This window comes from Bacillus rossius, chromosome 12, assembly GCF_032445375.1.
Source record: "Bacillus rossius redtenbacheri isolate Brsri chromosome 12, Brsri_v3, whole genome shotgun sequence".
Lineage (NCBI taxonomy): Eukaryota > Metazoa > Arthropoda > Insecta > Phasmatodea > Bacillidae > Bacillus > Bacillus rossius.
Window position 1 is genome coordinate 6,714,244 of NC_086339.1, and position 15,258 is coordinate 6,729,501.

Below are 15,258 nucleotides of genomic sequence, written 5' to 3' on the forward strand. Positions count from 1 at the left end.
CATGATAGCTGCAATGCAAATTCCTCCAATCTGGCATGTTCGCATTACTTCAGCCAAAGGATTTTAAGTTACCAGATACCTTATTTTGTTATTTACCTCAAAATACTGTTAACTCTAAATGTAACGCGACCCAAACTTTTTGATTAAGAGTTCATTAAAAATACTTTATGGGGTAAAAATCAAACACACAGAAATTAAAAACTATTTTACATTTACCAACAGCTTTTCTGGTGCCACTTTCAGTCGGTAGAGTGATTTGCCATGGCCTTTTTTGAAGCAGCAAGCAGCAATTAGAAGAAAAAAAAAGCTGCAATTTTAACGAAAAGAGTTTTATATCTGTAGTTCATAAGCCAATCGTCAGAGAGCAGTGTGTGCTGTGATATTTGGTCGTCACCAGGAAAGATCAGGAAGAAGGGTGAGGAGAGGGGTGCCTTTGCTAGCAGCCGCATTCCAGTGTTATCTAGTCTCACCTGTCAAGCCTACTGACACCTCTCTTACCTCCCTAAGATTCAGAACATCGTAAAGAGCAGAGTGTGTGGTTTTTCAACTAAGCTGTTCCCATCGCTGTAAATCCACATCTTCCAGCACCAAGATACAAGTTTACAAGCAGTTTCGGTAAAAACCATCCTATTATATTCAGCCATAGGGGATATCACTTTGGTTTTGTCTACAAGAATATTACCATTATCTTTCTTTACAGCTTTTAATGTGTTTATTCTTATGTACAATATTTCATCTTATACTAAACACGTGATACATGAAATTCCACTGCCACTATCTTCTAAAGAAAGTCAACACATTCACGAACTCTAAAACACAATATAATCACAATGTCACATGTAAGAAGTCTTGGTAACGGAACTATTAGCTTCAGCACAAAGAATGAGTTAATTTGCAACTACATCTAGGACCAAGATTTATGTTTAGTAAAATAAACGTGTTGCTTTAAGACAGGAAAAAGTGCCAAAAATACAATCTTAAAAATATTCACTATACTAATAATACAGTAGTACAAAATTATAATTACATTGTTAATTTATAACATACATTTGCAATCAGTACTGACATTTAAATTTAAACTACCTAGTTCATACATTTTTTACCTGAAGTATTAACTATATAAGCAGAAACTATACATTCTCTTTAATCAAAAAATAACACTAGTAAAAATTATACTACACAAGGATATCTATGCTGTTATAAAAATACAAATACTGATTACATAATTTCTTATTTATAAGTTTTAGTACTGCTATGTTTAAAGAAAAAAACACTTTCTATACATTAAAAAAAAAAAAAAAAAAAAAAAAGGAAATTTTGTGAACAAAAATATTAACAGTTCTTAAAAATTGTGACTAGCGGAGAGAGAAAATCATGGAATAATATTTAGAAGCCAATTATACATGAAAATAAAAATAAACACAAAGTATTAAAAAAAGCAAAAATGAACAATTTTACTTATTTAATTTTCAGAAAACATTTAAATGGTCATAAAAATGTAGTGCCTGTTAGATAAAATCTGTAACATTCACAGCAAAAGGTAAAATTTTAATTCTACGACATCTTCATTTTTACACTGCAGTTTTCACAATCCAAGTTGCTAATTTCAACTTCAGGGTACTCATTTCCAAGCAACGTCAAGACTTGCCATTTTTTATATGCTGATTCCAATAAAAAAAATTATACTATTGGATTCAACATCAACAAAACAGTTAAACATTACACTATGCAATCCAAGTTTTCCAAGTGGACGGTAAAATATCATTTGTTCCTTCTCGTGACTTTGTAACATTTATGAAACCACGTGAACCAGATTTACATGTTTGAATGGAAACAAGCTCTATAAAAATAACGAAAATGGCACGAGAGCATTATTAATTTCATGTTACACAGCATTAGATACAGAATAATCTAGGTATTTCATTATTAATTCAACCTTTATAGAAATGGCTCAAAATAAACATCATACTAGTATTTATATAGGTAATATACAGATCACATACATAAAATACTATATCAAATTACATTGGCTATCTTTTTTTCACAATATGGTAAATAATTTTTAACAACTTATCTGGAATTTAGTAATGTTGATTCTTCAAAGCATCAGAATTTTTTTGTAAAAATTATGTAAAGTTATACCTTATAGCTTCATATAAGTCTAAAAAATTTACCATTGCAAGAAACAACGTAATCTCAAACATTGAGAATGCAAGAGTGCCAATAACATTAGCTTTTCAAGCAACATCCACTGGGTGGTGTAAGAGGGCACAATTTTATATTACTGTATAATTTGGCAAATTTGATTGAATGTCATGACCAGCTTCTAAATAATATGGCTTAAGATAGCACATTATATTAAATACCGTGTGTCGACACACATGATACAAGTACAGACACATAATCTTTTAAGCAATGACAAAAGGATCAAATATGTTCCCTTTAGAAGCAAAACAAAAGCAAACTGCTCTGACATGCTACTTACTTTATTTGCAGTGGCATCACTGAGTGGAAATTTGAACTTCCTCTCAACCTTCTGCTTTTCCATACTTGATTTGGAAATGCAGTCATTTTGCACTCTTACTTACAAAAAGAAAAAAAAAATCAGATCACAACTCTTTATGAGTACATTCAGATTGCTGAAAAGTGCAAATAGTTGAACACAAGCACATGGAAAAATAGTTCATGCTATAAGACATCAAATTAAAACATGCCTAGTGGCATCCATCAAGATTATGTAGTTCAAGAGCAATCACGTGATTCTTACCTATTTTAAATGTGCAAACCAAAATAAGCAGAATTACACAGTCTCACACCAGTGGCAAAGAAATAGCACAATGGCACACCAAGAGAGAAAATCATGCTAAACCAAGCCTCTATCTACCATTAACAGAGTTTAGAGTTTACAATATAGTCTTAATATAGTCTTTAAAAGAAAATTTACAGGTCAGACAACTTTGTATTTCCGTTAATTAAATAAGTAAGTGTTAATGTCCAAATAAATATTATATTTCTACTTTAAAATACATCATCTATATGGAAAATATATCTACACCGGGGCGACACAGATGATCAGATAAAGATAATAACGTTTAAAAACGTCTTTAAAAGAAAATTTACACATAAGACAATTTCGTATTTCAGTTAATTAAATAAGTGGTAATTTCCGAATAAATATTAGATTTATACTTTAAAATACATAGTTTTATATGGAAAAGATACCTACACAAAGCGCTCAGAATCTAATAGCGGGACCAAAAACATCATTCGACGTTTAAGCAAAAAGTTTTTTATCCCAATTTTGACGGCCAAAAATATAGGTGCGACGATTACGCGCGTGTTACGATTATGCGATAAAAGAGGGTAACATAAATCTAACACTGTACTCTTCTTAGAAATTCACCAGCTAAGCAAAACACAAAGAACTGTTTTTTTTTTCTCTCTTGCTAGTTTGAGAGGAACAGCAACAACATTACTGAGAGAATATGATGCAGTGTATGTTCCAAAGCTCGTAAATAGCCATTTTACGGTTAAAAGTTGAACCTAATAAGCTTTCATCCATCTGCACCTATTTTGATTCAAATAACAATAACATTTTAAAAAAAACCTACAAAATTTTATTTACAGTTATAAAATTAGAAATACCCCACATGCTACAACTAAGGAAATTCACTATTATGAAACTAATAGCTTTTAAGGAAAAAAATAATCAAGCAACAAATATTTAGATACAGTTCATTATTTTAAGGTAAAATATGGTGATTGAGTAAATCTAAGTTCATACACATTGTAGTGGTTCTTCTTAGCCTCATTCGGTATCAAAATTTAAATAATGAAATATGTGACCTTTAAGGTAAACCTGAACCACACTTATTATCTCTTGCCAGGTAATTTTTTTTTGTAACTTCAATTCACCGCTCCACTGATGAATATTATAAAAACAGTCTCAGAATCATACACAAAATTTCCAGCGAGAATACAGAAAGGAAAAGGTAACGTTTCATGACAACTTGAGTGACAAATTTTTCTACCGATCACTATTTGTACAACACAAATATTATAAGAATGCTAAACACTAATATTTGCATACACATAATTCTCACTGTTAATGTTAACACTGTATAGCATCTTTAACACAGAAAGCATGCAAAAATCTGTAAAAATGTGACCATTTTTAATGTAAAAATAATTTACGTCACACACTACATTTGGCCACATTCATTTTTAGGCGCTACCTATTCAATTTACATTATCATGTAAACTGCAACAGTTACATTTAAAATGCAACGAAAAATCTAGAGTGCTTTCCAATAGCAAACGTACTTTGGCACCCATTTTCAAAAATTACTAATTCTTATTTGTACAAATTAATTTGACATGGCAGTAATGGAATCATTTTGCAAAAAATAAAAAAGCATCTGCCAAAATATGATACTGTTTAAAAAAATCCAAACAATTTCATTTTAATCTTAGTTAAAGCACTCAATCAAGACAGTAATTAACAATCTATAACTGGAAAGCACCTTACTTTAAAATGGTAGTATTCAAGAATACATATGAAATAAACATGACTTCAACATGAGATTCATCAAGCTTAATACACACGGGCCTCTTTCTTGAGTACGTAACTTATCATCACAGGTGAATAACAAAACAAATACTAAATCCAATTGTAGTCAGAAAGATAATGCACAAATCATATGATACCAGTTTGAGATTTTTATTTTTGGAGTGGTTAATTTTCTTTCCTAACATTTATTTCATTTATACATACGTATATCTGTACTAAAATGGGCTAGGGCATGTAGAAACACAGGTAAGATTTTTTTTTAATGCTACTACAAAAATTTACTGTTTGTTTACACACAGGAGTTTTAAAATAATGATAATGAAAAAAAAGAACTACCCCATTGCATACTTTTATAGCATAGCACTCTTGGAGGCAATGCACATGACGAGGTGTAGAACATACACACACTCTCGAACAAGAAAGATGACCGTGTGTACTGGGCTTTACCAATGCAAAGCATTTCGAAGAGCAATACATGAAATAATAATAAAAAAAAGTTTCTGCAACACCAAAACACATAATCAACTAACAAGTTCATTTGTGAATTAGCTAACACACAGCTGTCTCTAAGCCCACCTGCTTCACAGCAACAATGCCAGCACACAGTAAGCTAGTGAGAACTCTTACATCTATGAATGTGTCCCTTGTCAAAAATACAGTTAGATACAGTTTTACTGACACAGCAACCTCTATGCTTACCCACACTCTCTACACACATAAAAAAAAACCTCGCAGCATTTACGCAGTCCATTCACGGTAATCTGAACTTTTGGAAAAAACTTTAAATGACTGCAGGAAATGCGCAATTAGCTCCAGAGTCTCGTAACAGACATTCCAGCAGACACTAGTCGTCACCAACTTAACGAAAGTATGTACACCAGCATGGTTTCAAACTTCATTCGAGGTACTCCATGCACCAAGAATACTCAGATGCTGTTGGGGAAAAGCTGCCCTGAATCACTGGCATTCACGATTGCAGGATTAAAATTACGTTTAGATGTCTGAAAACTTGTTAGACTTTTCCCATGTTTTAGACCGTTAGCTATTCAGTTTCATTCTCTCCCTTGTCAATTGCTGTATGTAGGTAGTTATATATAATTGAATGAATATTAACCATTAAAAATTGAGATATTAAACAAAATGAAGGTTAGTGCGTGGATCTGAGCTAGCAGGTGTAACAAAAAGCACGTGCTTTGCCTTTCTCGTTTAGTTATTAGATTTTTCGAAATATACCCAAGTGTCACGTGAATCTTTGCATGAGTTATTGCTGTGTAGGGAGAAGTGAGACTACAAACCACCGAGGAAGAACACTTGACGGGATACATCACGACACATCGTGTTAGGAGTCTCACCAAGAGCGTATCTGCTGCAAAAGTACCGTTACAAGTGATGTGACGGGTACTTGTGGTACTAAAGTATTACTCATACTGTTCTTTTCCATTGCTGCAGTCTACTAGTGAAGTTAGGCAAAGAACCCTGACAGCCATAGGCCCAGTCGAACAGGCTCGTTGCTCGCCCAGCGTAGCACCCCACTCCACTGCTCTCGACTGCCACGCAGCGCTTTTACACTATTCTCCGCAATACCGCTTGATAACCCAGAATTTCATTTAAAGTTCAAAATTTTAAGCTTCAATAACCTTAATACTTTTAAATTTTACTAATTGAAAAAAATCCCGCCACCCTCATCTCTTTATATATATATATATATATAAATAAAAAAACTCATCCCCTCTCCAAGAGATATTTCCGAAAGGGGGTGCTCGGTGTGCTCCTCACTGCAGCAAACAGGCATGGCTGTGCTGCAGATGGTACCTGTAATGTCTGCTGGGAATGTCGGTAACCTGAACGATCGCGACGTGGTCGAAATGCGTAACTCGAGCAGCCCCGGGTGACGGCAGCAGTAGCTTGCACCGCAAACACGAGGCCCTCGAGTCGAGACGGGCGGAATCGGGGGGTAAAAACCCGGAGAGATCACCGGGTAACCCTACATCATTCAGCCGATGGCTGCAGGATACAATGAGACAGGCGTCAACACAAACCTGCGGCCCAAAGTAATGGCTTTTTTTTTTTTTACATTACAGCAGTTTCTATGAATAATGCAGAGAAACTTCATTACTAAGTACTTAACCAAGTTCAAAGCGTGCTTTTTAAAACTTTTCTGCAACAACACAGTTGCTACCCCAGCAGCCTGGCGACCTCGTCGTTGCCGCGCGCGTAGTAGAGCGGCAGCTTGCCGCGCTCGTCGCGCCGGTACTTGAGGTCGGGGCACGCCTGCAGGATGGACTTGACCACGGGCAGGTGGCCGTGCTCGGCGGCGCGGTGCAGCGCCGTCTTGCCGTCCACGTCAGGCAGCTTGGTGTTGGCGCCGGCCAGCAGCAGCAGGTCCACCACGGGCAGGCGGCCGGCCGCGGCGGCGCGGTGCAGCGCCGTGGCGTGGCCCGCGCGCGTCGCCGCGTCCACGCTGGCGCCGGCGTTCAGCAGCCGCGTGCACACCTTGAGGTGGCCGGCACGCGCGGCGTGGTGCAGCGCTGTGTAGCCCGCCGCGTCCGGCGCGTCGGGGCACACGCCCTTGCGCAGCAGCTTCTCCACGCGCTCCAGGTCGTTGTTCTGGGCTGCGAGCCGGAGGCACGGGTGAAACACGACAACGCCTAGTGCCATTCTTCAACCACCACCACAAATACTATTTATTTTTAATATATAAAAAAATTTGGCATTTTAACTATTGTCAGTTAAAATCAATAAAGGAAAAAATAAATTTGATATTTCTACAAGTACGTAGAAAACACTACTCATCAAAATGTTTGGTTCAAAAAGGATAAATTTACAGGAATCACGAAGTATAGTATATAATTATGCATGAAATCATTGAGAAATAGAATTAAAAGTTGTCAAAGCAAAAAAAAATTTTAGTTCGTGTGATTGTTGAACAAATTGCACTAATCTTTTTTTATCATTTTCCAGGCTATCAATGTACACGAATCTCCGGCCATTTTAAGAATTAAATACAGTGGAATCTCAGTACTAAGTACTTACAGGGACCTCAAGTTTTTGTACTTAGTACTGAAAGTACTTAGTACTGAAACATACATACATATCATCTTTACAAAGAGAAAAAAAAAAATTAAAAAATACAAAAATAGCGATATTGTAAGATACATTATTTTTTAGCCAACATCTGACTTCAGTTTAAACATTGGTGTGTATGTATAATTTAAGTTTAGTTACTTTTAAAAAATGTGTTATTTCAGTTTGTTTTTGAGCTTGAATGATGCTCTGTTGAACTAAATGTTCTATCTCATATTATGTCTTCGCAACTGCGACTTGCTTTTTTCCTTTGTCTAGTTCTCTGAGTATTTCCACTTTTTCCTTAAGCGTGAATTGCTTTCGTTTCTTTTTATCTCCATTTATCTCATTTTGCAGCACAAATACAATGCGGTGTCTAAATAACGTAACCTGAAAATAAACTCAACAATAACAATAAAATATCCCGGCACAGACGTCAAACAGTATATTAGCGTAGCATAACACTATTGTCTAAATAATTAATACTACTCTCAAAATTCCATGTTTTGATGTATCGAATGGTGTTGTGTTGCTCACGTCGCATACTATGTATGGTATAATCTATGGTAGTGCGCGCAACTGTTTGTAACTTTGTTTTCAGGGTTTAGAGGTTAGATAATACGTTGTGGTGGTATTTGTGTATGTTTGTTCTACAACATTAATCATTTAGCTGGAAATTTATTTACCAGTTTAAGTAAATTTTGGTGTAGTAATGCCACGCTACGAGTAGAATTTATACGTTATAGTGAAAATATGATACTTTAAACTGAAACCATTTTGCATGGTGAAGATACGATTTTTGGCGGGGACTTAAAAAAAATACGTTAAAGTGAAATATACTTTATAATGAGGTACGTTCTACCGGTATTCTACTGTATCTACCGTTAGTTAAAACTGTGATCCCTACCTGCATACCAGATCCCTCTTTCAAAATCCATTTCATCCATAGTCTGACTCACAGAAGACGTTGAAGGCAGACATTTGCATCCGGGCTCACGACAATCAGACATGACTCTCAATTTTATTTAGTCTCTAAGGAAAATCTGAAAACAGTTCCAGGAAAACTGATTACATTAATAAAACCAAGCATAATGTGATAAAAGTAACTTCAAATGGAACAAACAAAAATAGCATAAGAACACACTTAACTACTCAACATCTGAAATAGTACTAAAAGTTATAATATGTACAGTGAAACCTCGTTAATATTATCCCGCTTATTACGAACGACTCGTTAATATTACCTATTACTATTTCCCCGTGAAATATGCCCATTAAACACAATGAAGATTTGTTTGGTTAATACAAAATTCTCGTTATTATGTATAGTGAACAATAACAATTCCCTTCCGTATAAACAAACAGTCATGTTTACCGTTTAATACGAACCAAAGATTACCACAAAGATACGGCCCCGCCTGAGTGTCCGAAGTGTGTTTTTAACTCTTATGTTTTCAAAATCACTCGTTCGTGTGTTCAATATTTTCAGCAATCACTCGCGTTTGTACAATATTCGATATATCGAACTTCACGTGGGATTGTATTTACGTTCGATTTTGTACTTCCTTTGTATACCTGAATCTGTGCCGGACCAATAAAATCAAAATATATATTACGCCTAACCCGTTTAATATTTGTGTACGTTGTAATGAAAGTTTAAGTGAATTATCTCGTGAGAATTTTATTAAACTTTAGAATTTGTACGTACACACATTAAAATGGAGGCAAAACGTAAACGCAAGGAAATTGCATTGAAGACGAAAATTAAGATAATAAATTCAGTTCGTCAGGGTGAAAAAACGAAAACAGAACTTTCTGAAGAGTTTGGTATATCAAAATCAACCTTAAGTACAATTCTAAAGCAAGCAGATAAAATAGAAGAAGCGGTCAGGAAAGGTAGTAATCAAACTAAGAAAAGGATGCGCGTCGGTAAACATTCCGAATTAGAGGCCAAACTGCTGGAGTGGTTTCATCAGATGCGCGCCGCCAGAGTTCCAATTTCCGGGCCTATTATCCAAGAAAAGGCTGATCAGCTGGCACTGCGACTCAGAATTGATGATTTCCATTGCAGCAACGGATGGCTTCAACGCTTCAAAGATAGGCATAATTTGGCCACAAAAACCATTTGTGGCGAATCTGCAGCTGTCGACCAAACAGCAACGAGTGACTGGCTTCAGTCAGTACAGACCATCGTAAGTAAATTTGCACCACATGATGTGTTTAATATGGATGAAACAGGGCTTTTTTACAATCTGTTGCCCAATAAAACTCTAACCGTAAAAGGTGAAAACTGCCATGGCGGTAAACACAGTAAAGTTCGTCTTACAGTTTTACTATGTTGTAATCAAGATGGCAGTACTAAACTTCGACCCTTGGTTATTGGCAAGTCTGCCAAGCCAATATGTTTCAAAGATGTTGCAGCAAAAAACCTGCCAGTAGATTACGAGGCAAACAGTAAGGCTTGGGTCACCACAAAAATTTTGCAGTTGTGGTCGTTAAAATTGGACAGGAAAATGGCGACTCTAAATCGCAAAATTTTGTTTTTGTTGGCCAACTATGCTACACATACTGCTCATGGTATGAAGTTGGAAAACATTACCTTACTCTTCTTGCAACCAAATACAACAAGTGTGACACAACCACTCGACCAAGGTATAATACAGTGCTTCAAACGAAACTACAGACAGCGCTTGGTGAAATACCTTATCAGGCAGTGTGAAAAAGGAAAGACTGAGCTTCCTAGATGGTCAGTTTTGGATGCTATCCGCAGTATAGCCATGTCGTGGGACAGCATCAGCCAAAAGACAATTGTGCATTGCTTTGCAAAAAGTGGTTTTGGCCAGCAAACTGTTGAAGAACCTGACTGTGATCAACCTTTAGAGGATTGGCAAGAGTTAAAAGAACATGTGCAAGTTGATAATGACTTCAATGAGTTTGTTCATATTGATGACAGTATGTACACCAGTGCAAGATTAACTGCAGAAGATCTTGTTGGTTCACGAGGATTACAGGAAACACCAAGGGCTGATGCTGTACAGTCACTTTGTGAGGGTGGTACAAGTCAGGATAATGATGGTGATGACGACAATGGTGAGGTAGTGCATAAACTTCCAAGCAAAAGTGACACAATCAGTGCTTTGCGTACACTGGAAAATGTACTTGCTGCAAGTGATGTGCCAATTGACTTGATTGCAGGATTTGAGAAGATATGTTCTGCTGTAAATGATATTTACAGAGATAAGTGTGTCCAGAAAAAAATTAATAATTTTTTTAAACCTATGTAAATATATCTTGCATACTTTGCATAAGAATTGCTATACACTCAACAGCAATTAACTGTACGGTAAATATTAATCATTTTTGTCAAAACTTTGGAAACATATTAAATAAGAATACATACATATGTATATGTATACTAATTATCAGTCTGTTATAGTGTATTTTATTAAAACTATTAAAATTGCTTCTAAGTTCATTTTGTTAGTGTGCATGTCAATATCTGTCTTCTATTACAATAATAATATACCACATTTTTAGTGCTCTGACATGTAGGAATTCAATATTTCTTATCGAGTTCTTATTCTACCTATTAGCTCAAGAACCTCATTAATATGAACCTCGTTATTACGAACTGAAATATTTTACTCCCCTTCAGGTTTGTATTAATGAGGTTTCACTGTATTGTAATATTAACTAAGCTATTAGTGAAAGAGAAAGAAAAAAACTTGATAATTTGTTAATGGAGCATAAATCATTAATACATATGTTTAAAAAGTGAATATCTTTCAAATAAATTTTTACTTTACAAGATCAAATACAACCTATTATCCAAAATGATATTAAACAAAGTAGTGGCAAATTTGAAATGAGCAACCAGCCCTACATTTTATCCAGTGGATTGTTGCAAATAATTAGATTATTATTATTATTATTATTTTAAAATAGAATTAAAATCCTTTAGTCACATCACAGGTCTTCCAAACCAAACAATTCAATATAAAGGCATAGGCATAGCAGAGTAAGAATCAAACCAAGGGAGGATCCAGGATTTACTTCTGGGGGAGTAAGTGGTAAGGGGGGGGGGGGGGGGAATGAAAGGTTTTTCTTGGTTGGAAAAGGAGGGGGGGGGGGGGGGGGGGCACAAGGGTCATGACAAACACAGTTTTAGTGGGACTGTATTAAGCTCCTTGTCACTTTGTAAGCACCTGGGGAGGAAGATGAGGACCTACCACGTGCGAATTGACGCTAGTAGCGGGAGTAGGGGCGGTGCATGACCCAGATGGGCACGTGCTGCGGGCCCTGGCCGCACGACGACACGATCCTGAAGCCGAAGCACTCTGTCAGCACGTCCAGCAGCTGGAGGGACGGGTGCGCGAAGGTGTGTCCGTCCTGGCCGACGCGGTTGCCGCACGTCTGGAGCACGCGCTGGGCCTCCTCAAACTCCCTCAGCGTCAGGCCGAACACCTTCGTCTCCATGCCATCCACGTTGCCCTTGACGACGACGTGCGGCATGGCGGGGCGCCTACAGCTCCCGCTGCAGCGTCCACACGATCTCCGCCTCGCCCGTGCTGCTCACCACGCGGTAGCCCAGCTCGCCCAGCAGGTTGATCACCTGGATGGGCGGACCTGCGACACACACGCCCAACTGTCCGTGCTCCCCCGCCCGTGCGGTAGCCCAGCTCGCTATCGGGGACGCACCACAACGCCGAAATGCCAAATTGACCACAATGCCGACAGCTAGAAAACTGCTGTGTACCACAACGCCAAAATACACTAATGCCGAAAAATGTCATTGCAGGACTGCCACAAGGGCTGGGGCTGGGGCTGGGGCTGGGCTGGGCTGGGCTGGGGCTGGGCTGGGCTGGGCTGGGCTGGGCTGGGCTGGGTTAGGCTAGATTAAGTTAGGTTAGGTTAGGTATAATGGTCGTATTTCGGCGTTAAGGTACATTTAAGAAACACACACAAATTCATTCAGTTATTTCAGCGTTGTGGTACACAGCAGTTTTCTAGCAGTCTGCGTTGTGGTGAATTTTGACATTCAGCGTTATGGTATTTCGGCGTTGTGGTAATGACCCCTCGCTATCTATCACACTTATACAAAAAAAAATATTTGGCTTAAAACAGTTTTAAAGAACAATAATGCCTAAAGGGAAGAAATAGAAACAAAAATTATACCATTTTGATTCACCCCCCCCCCCTTTTTTTTTGGGTAAATAACATTTTTTTATGGCTTGTTATAAAAAATTTTGCCTTCACCAAGGCAAAGAGTACACATGGAGAGACTATAAAATATCGTCTATTGACAAGTATTTGAGTTGCAGTCATTCTCACCATTAAATTCCTTACTTACTACCAATTACTTCGCATTCTACTTGTAGCAACGTATCACTACTAAATATCAGGCATTTCATAAAATCATCTGCTATGCTTCAATAAAGACAAATATTCAAATTTTAACAACGAAAAATTGCTATGGCCTAGAAAGAGTTAAAACCAAGATGATTCTCTCTCTCTCTCTGGGCAATAGAACAGTCAACCAACAAGGAAATGCTAGAGCGTCAACGTTACAGCGGTTCCAATACCTCCTTTTCCGATACAAATTCCCGATACCATCTTCTGCAATTACTAACCACGTTAAATGAATAAATAATTTAAATACAATTTTTTTATAATGTGTTTTGAGAGTGTAATTCTATTTTTTTCTAAATCTAAATTCAAAGCAAGTTTATTCATTAGATAAACATCTTCATTTCTATTAATGTGAAGCTTAACAGTACCCGTATTTTCGTTTTGCTGTGTTTTTGTCTCGTTTCAACTGTTGAGCTGAATTTTTTGGGTTCAGTATTTTTGTGCTGTCATCATTTGTGGGTTTTTTTTCTTCATTTTGTTAGTCAATTTTTCTTTGTTTTTCTTTGTTTGTTGACCATATTCCTGTTGTGGAGTATTGTGTGGTGTTTATATCCCGACAACAACAATATTTGCTTAATTTGTGTTTTTGTGATTAGTGTTTTTTTTTGTAGTTTTCTTCTACAGACATGCACGAGCATAGCAATGGCGTTTTGTCCAGAAGCCTACATCAAGTAACAGTACCTAAGTTAATAATTATTATGATTTGCCTCTAAAAAAAACATTGCAGTTGAATTCAGCAGAGATAGAAATGCTACTAAAACACGGCAAGTACATATCGCGGCACGGGGACAGTGGACGTGCGGACTCACACTTGACGCTGATGCCGTTGAGCACCTCGACGGTGGGGCTGGGGAAGCGCTTGCTGATGGCCTGGATCTCCTGGGGGATCAGCCCGAACACGCAGCAGTCGCTCGAGTGCAGCGAACCCTTCACCGACACGTAGTAGTAGGTGGACATCACAGCAGCCCCGCACCTAGTAGCCTGCGACACAGCCCGACCCCGCCATCACCGCTTCGCCACGTGTGCGTCGGGACGAGATTCAATTGTTTTTTTGTTTTTAGAACAGGAGATTTCATTGTTGTTCATTATTTTTTTTTAAATATATTTTTATTCATAAAGATAGCATATAATCCAACAATATGACAAATGTTTCATGATACTTGTTTTTACAGAAATTTTGCTAATTTAATATCCGGTTTTCCAAATAGTTTTGAACAACAAGAAAAACTAGTATCACAAATTCATTCACATTTGTCAATTATACCTAAGGCTAAATATTATCTCGCAAGCAGTATATTTTTTACTTAAGTAAAGTTTTGATACATGCAATCACTTTTTGATTGTAAACAAATTAACTATGTAGTTTTGGTTTGAATGCCTGTAACACTAATTGGATTTGTAGCTATCTACATGAAAGATCCTTGGCTGTACAAATTAAGAACACTTTTTCATATTCTTTCAATGCAACGTCAGGAGTGCCTAGAAGGTGGAACTCTATTGCCTTCTTTATTTGTCATTTTCCTCAAATGACACAGTTAATGTACTTTAGCATTCCACAGCTCTGCTGTATGCTGATGATTTAAAAAATATATTCAACTATTAGAACACCAAGTATGTAATTGCATACTGATGCTTGAAGATATAAATAATGAAACTAAATGGTGCCATAATAACAGAATGAATCTAAATGTAAATAAGATTAAAACCATAAAATATTCTCGGAAGACATACAGAAAATTTTAACTAAGCAATAAACAACAACTTGATACAGAGAATTCAACGTATGCGTTATCTGGGTATTCTTTAGATTCAAAACTTTATTTTCATTACCATGTTGATAATATAATTGCAAGTGCAAACAACATAGGTATTAGGGCTTATGTAATTTCTAACTAATTTGGCTACCTCTCATGACTCTGTGCTAAGTATGTTCTATATTAGAGTAGTAAGGTCTATATTATAGCAGTATAGCTCAGATATCCTTAACTCAATAATTACAAGTGATTCAAGTAGACTTGAAAACATACAAAAAAAATTGTTTGGATACTTTTTTAACAAACATTTAGTCAACGACAATCCAGAGCAATTTAACTATGACCTGGCCCTAGAAACCATGAACACACATTCATTACAGTTCAGAAGAAAAATGGAAATTCTGTTTTTGAAAGGTATTGTTATACAAATGTCTTATCACAGCATATAAATATTACACAAAA

General features: G+C 36.8%; 3 protein-coding genes across 9 annotated transcripts in view; 1 reads left to right on the top strand and 2 right to left on the bottom strand.

The window, feature by feature from the left end:
* LOC134537429 (ankyrin repeat domain-containing protein 39) lies at window positions 1–11,953 on the bottom strand. 2 transcript variants are annotated; one of them, XM_063377845.1, is made up of 3 exons: window positions 11,863–11,953; window positions 8,541–8,665; window positions 1–7,182 (listed from the first exon to the last, which is right to left on the bottom strand). In XM_063377845.1, exons 2-3 carry the CDS (start codon window positions 8,641–8,643, stop codon window positions 6,746–6,748), a joined length of 540 nt encoding a protein of 179 aa, XP_063233915.1. In that variant the 5' UTR covers window positions 8,644–8,665; window positions 11,863–11,953; the 3' UTR covers window positions 1–6,745. The 2 variants fall into 2 exon arrangements, with proteins under 2 accessions (XP_063233915.1, XP_063233914.1); XM_063377844.1 differs by having other exon boundaries at window positions 8,541–8,676; window positions 11,863–11,952.
* The window catches only part of LOC134537430 (large ribosomal subunit protein uL29), a 27,076-nt gene continuing 21,798 nt past the window's right edge, over window positions 9,981–15,258 (top strand). The window contains exon 1 of the mRNA XM_063377848.1: window positions 9,981–9,985. Within this exon, the coding sequence (XP_063233918.1) occupies window positions 9,983–9,985 (3 nt within the window). The 5' untranslated portion in view covers window positions 9,981–9,982. The remainder of the gene's footprint in view (window positions 9,986–15,258) is intronic.
* Window positions 12,142–15,258, bottom strand: part of LOC134537431 (uncharacterized) — a 12,112-nt gene continuing 8,995 nt past the window's right edge. For 2 of the 6 annotated variants that reach the window (XM_063377853.1, XM_063377854.1), the window contains exons 2-3: window positions 13,852–14,023; window positions 12,142–12,259 (exon numbers count right to left, since the gene is read on the bottom strand). In XM_063377853.1, coding sequence (XP_063233923.1) covers window positions 12,156–12,259; window positions 13,852–13,999 — 252 coding nt within the window. In that variant the 5' untranslated portion in view covers window positions 14,000–14,023 and the 3' untranslated portion in view covers window positions 12,142–12,155. Of the gene's footprint in view, window positions 12,260–13,851; window positions 14,024–15,258 lie in introns of those variants that run through there. The other 4 variants (XM_063377851.1, XM_063377849.1, XM_063377852.1 and 1 more) reach the window with 3 other exon arrangements.

Bases quoted from the DNA above. Each gene is read 5' to 3' on its own strand.
- LOC134537429 (XM_063377845.1), bottom strand. From the start codon at position 8,643: ATGTCTGATTGTCGTGAGCCCGGATGCAAATGTCTGCCTTCAACGTCT. The intron at 7,183-8,540 runs GTAGGGATCACA...TCCGGCTCGCAG, and splicing joins AAGAGGGATCTGGTATGCAG to CCCAGAACAACGACCTGGAG.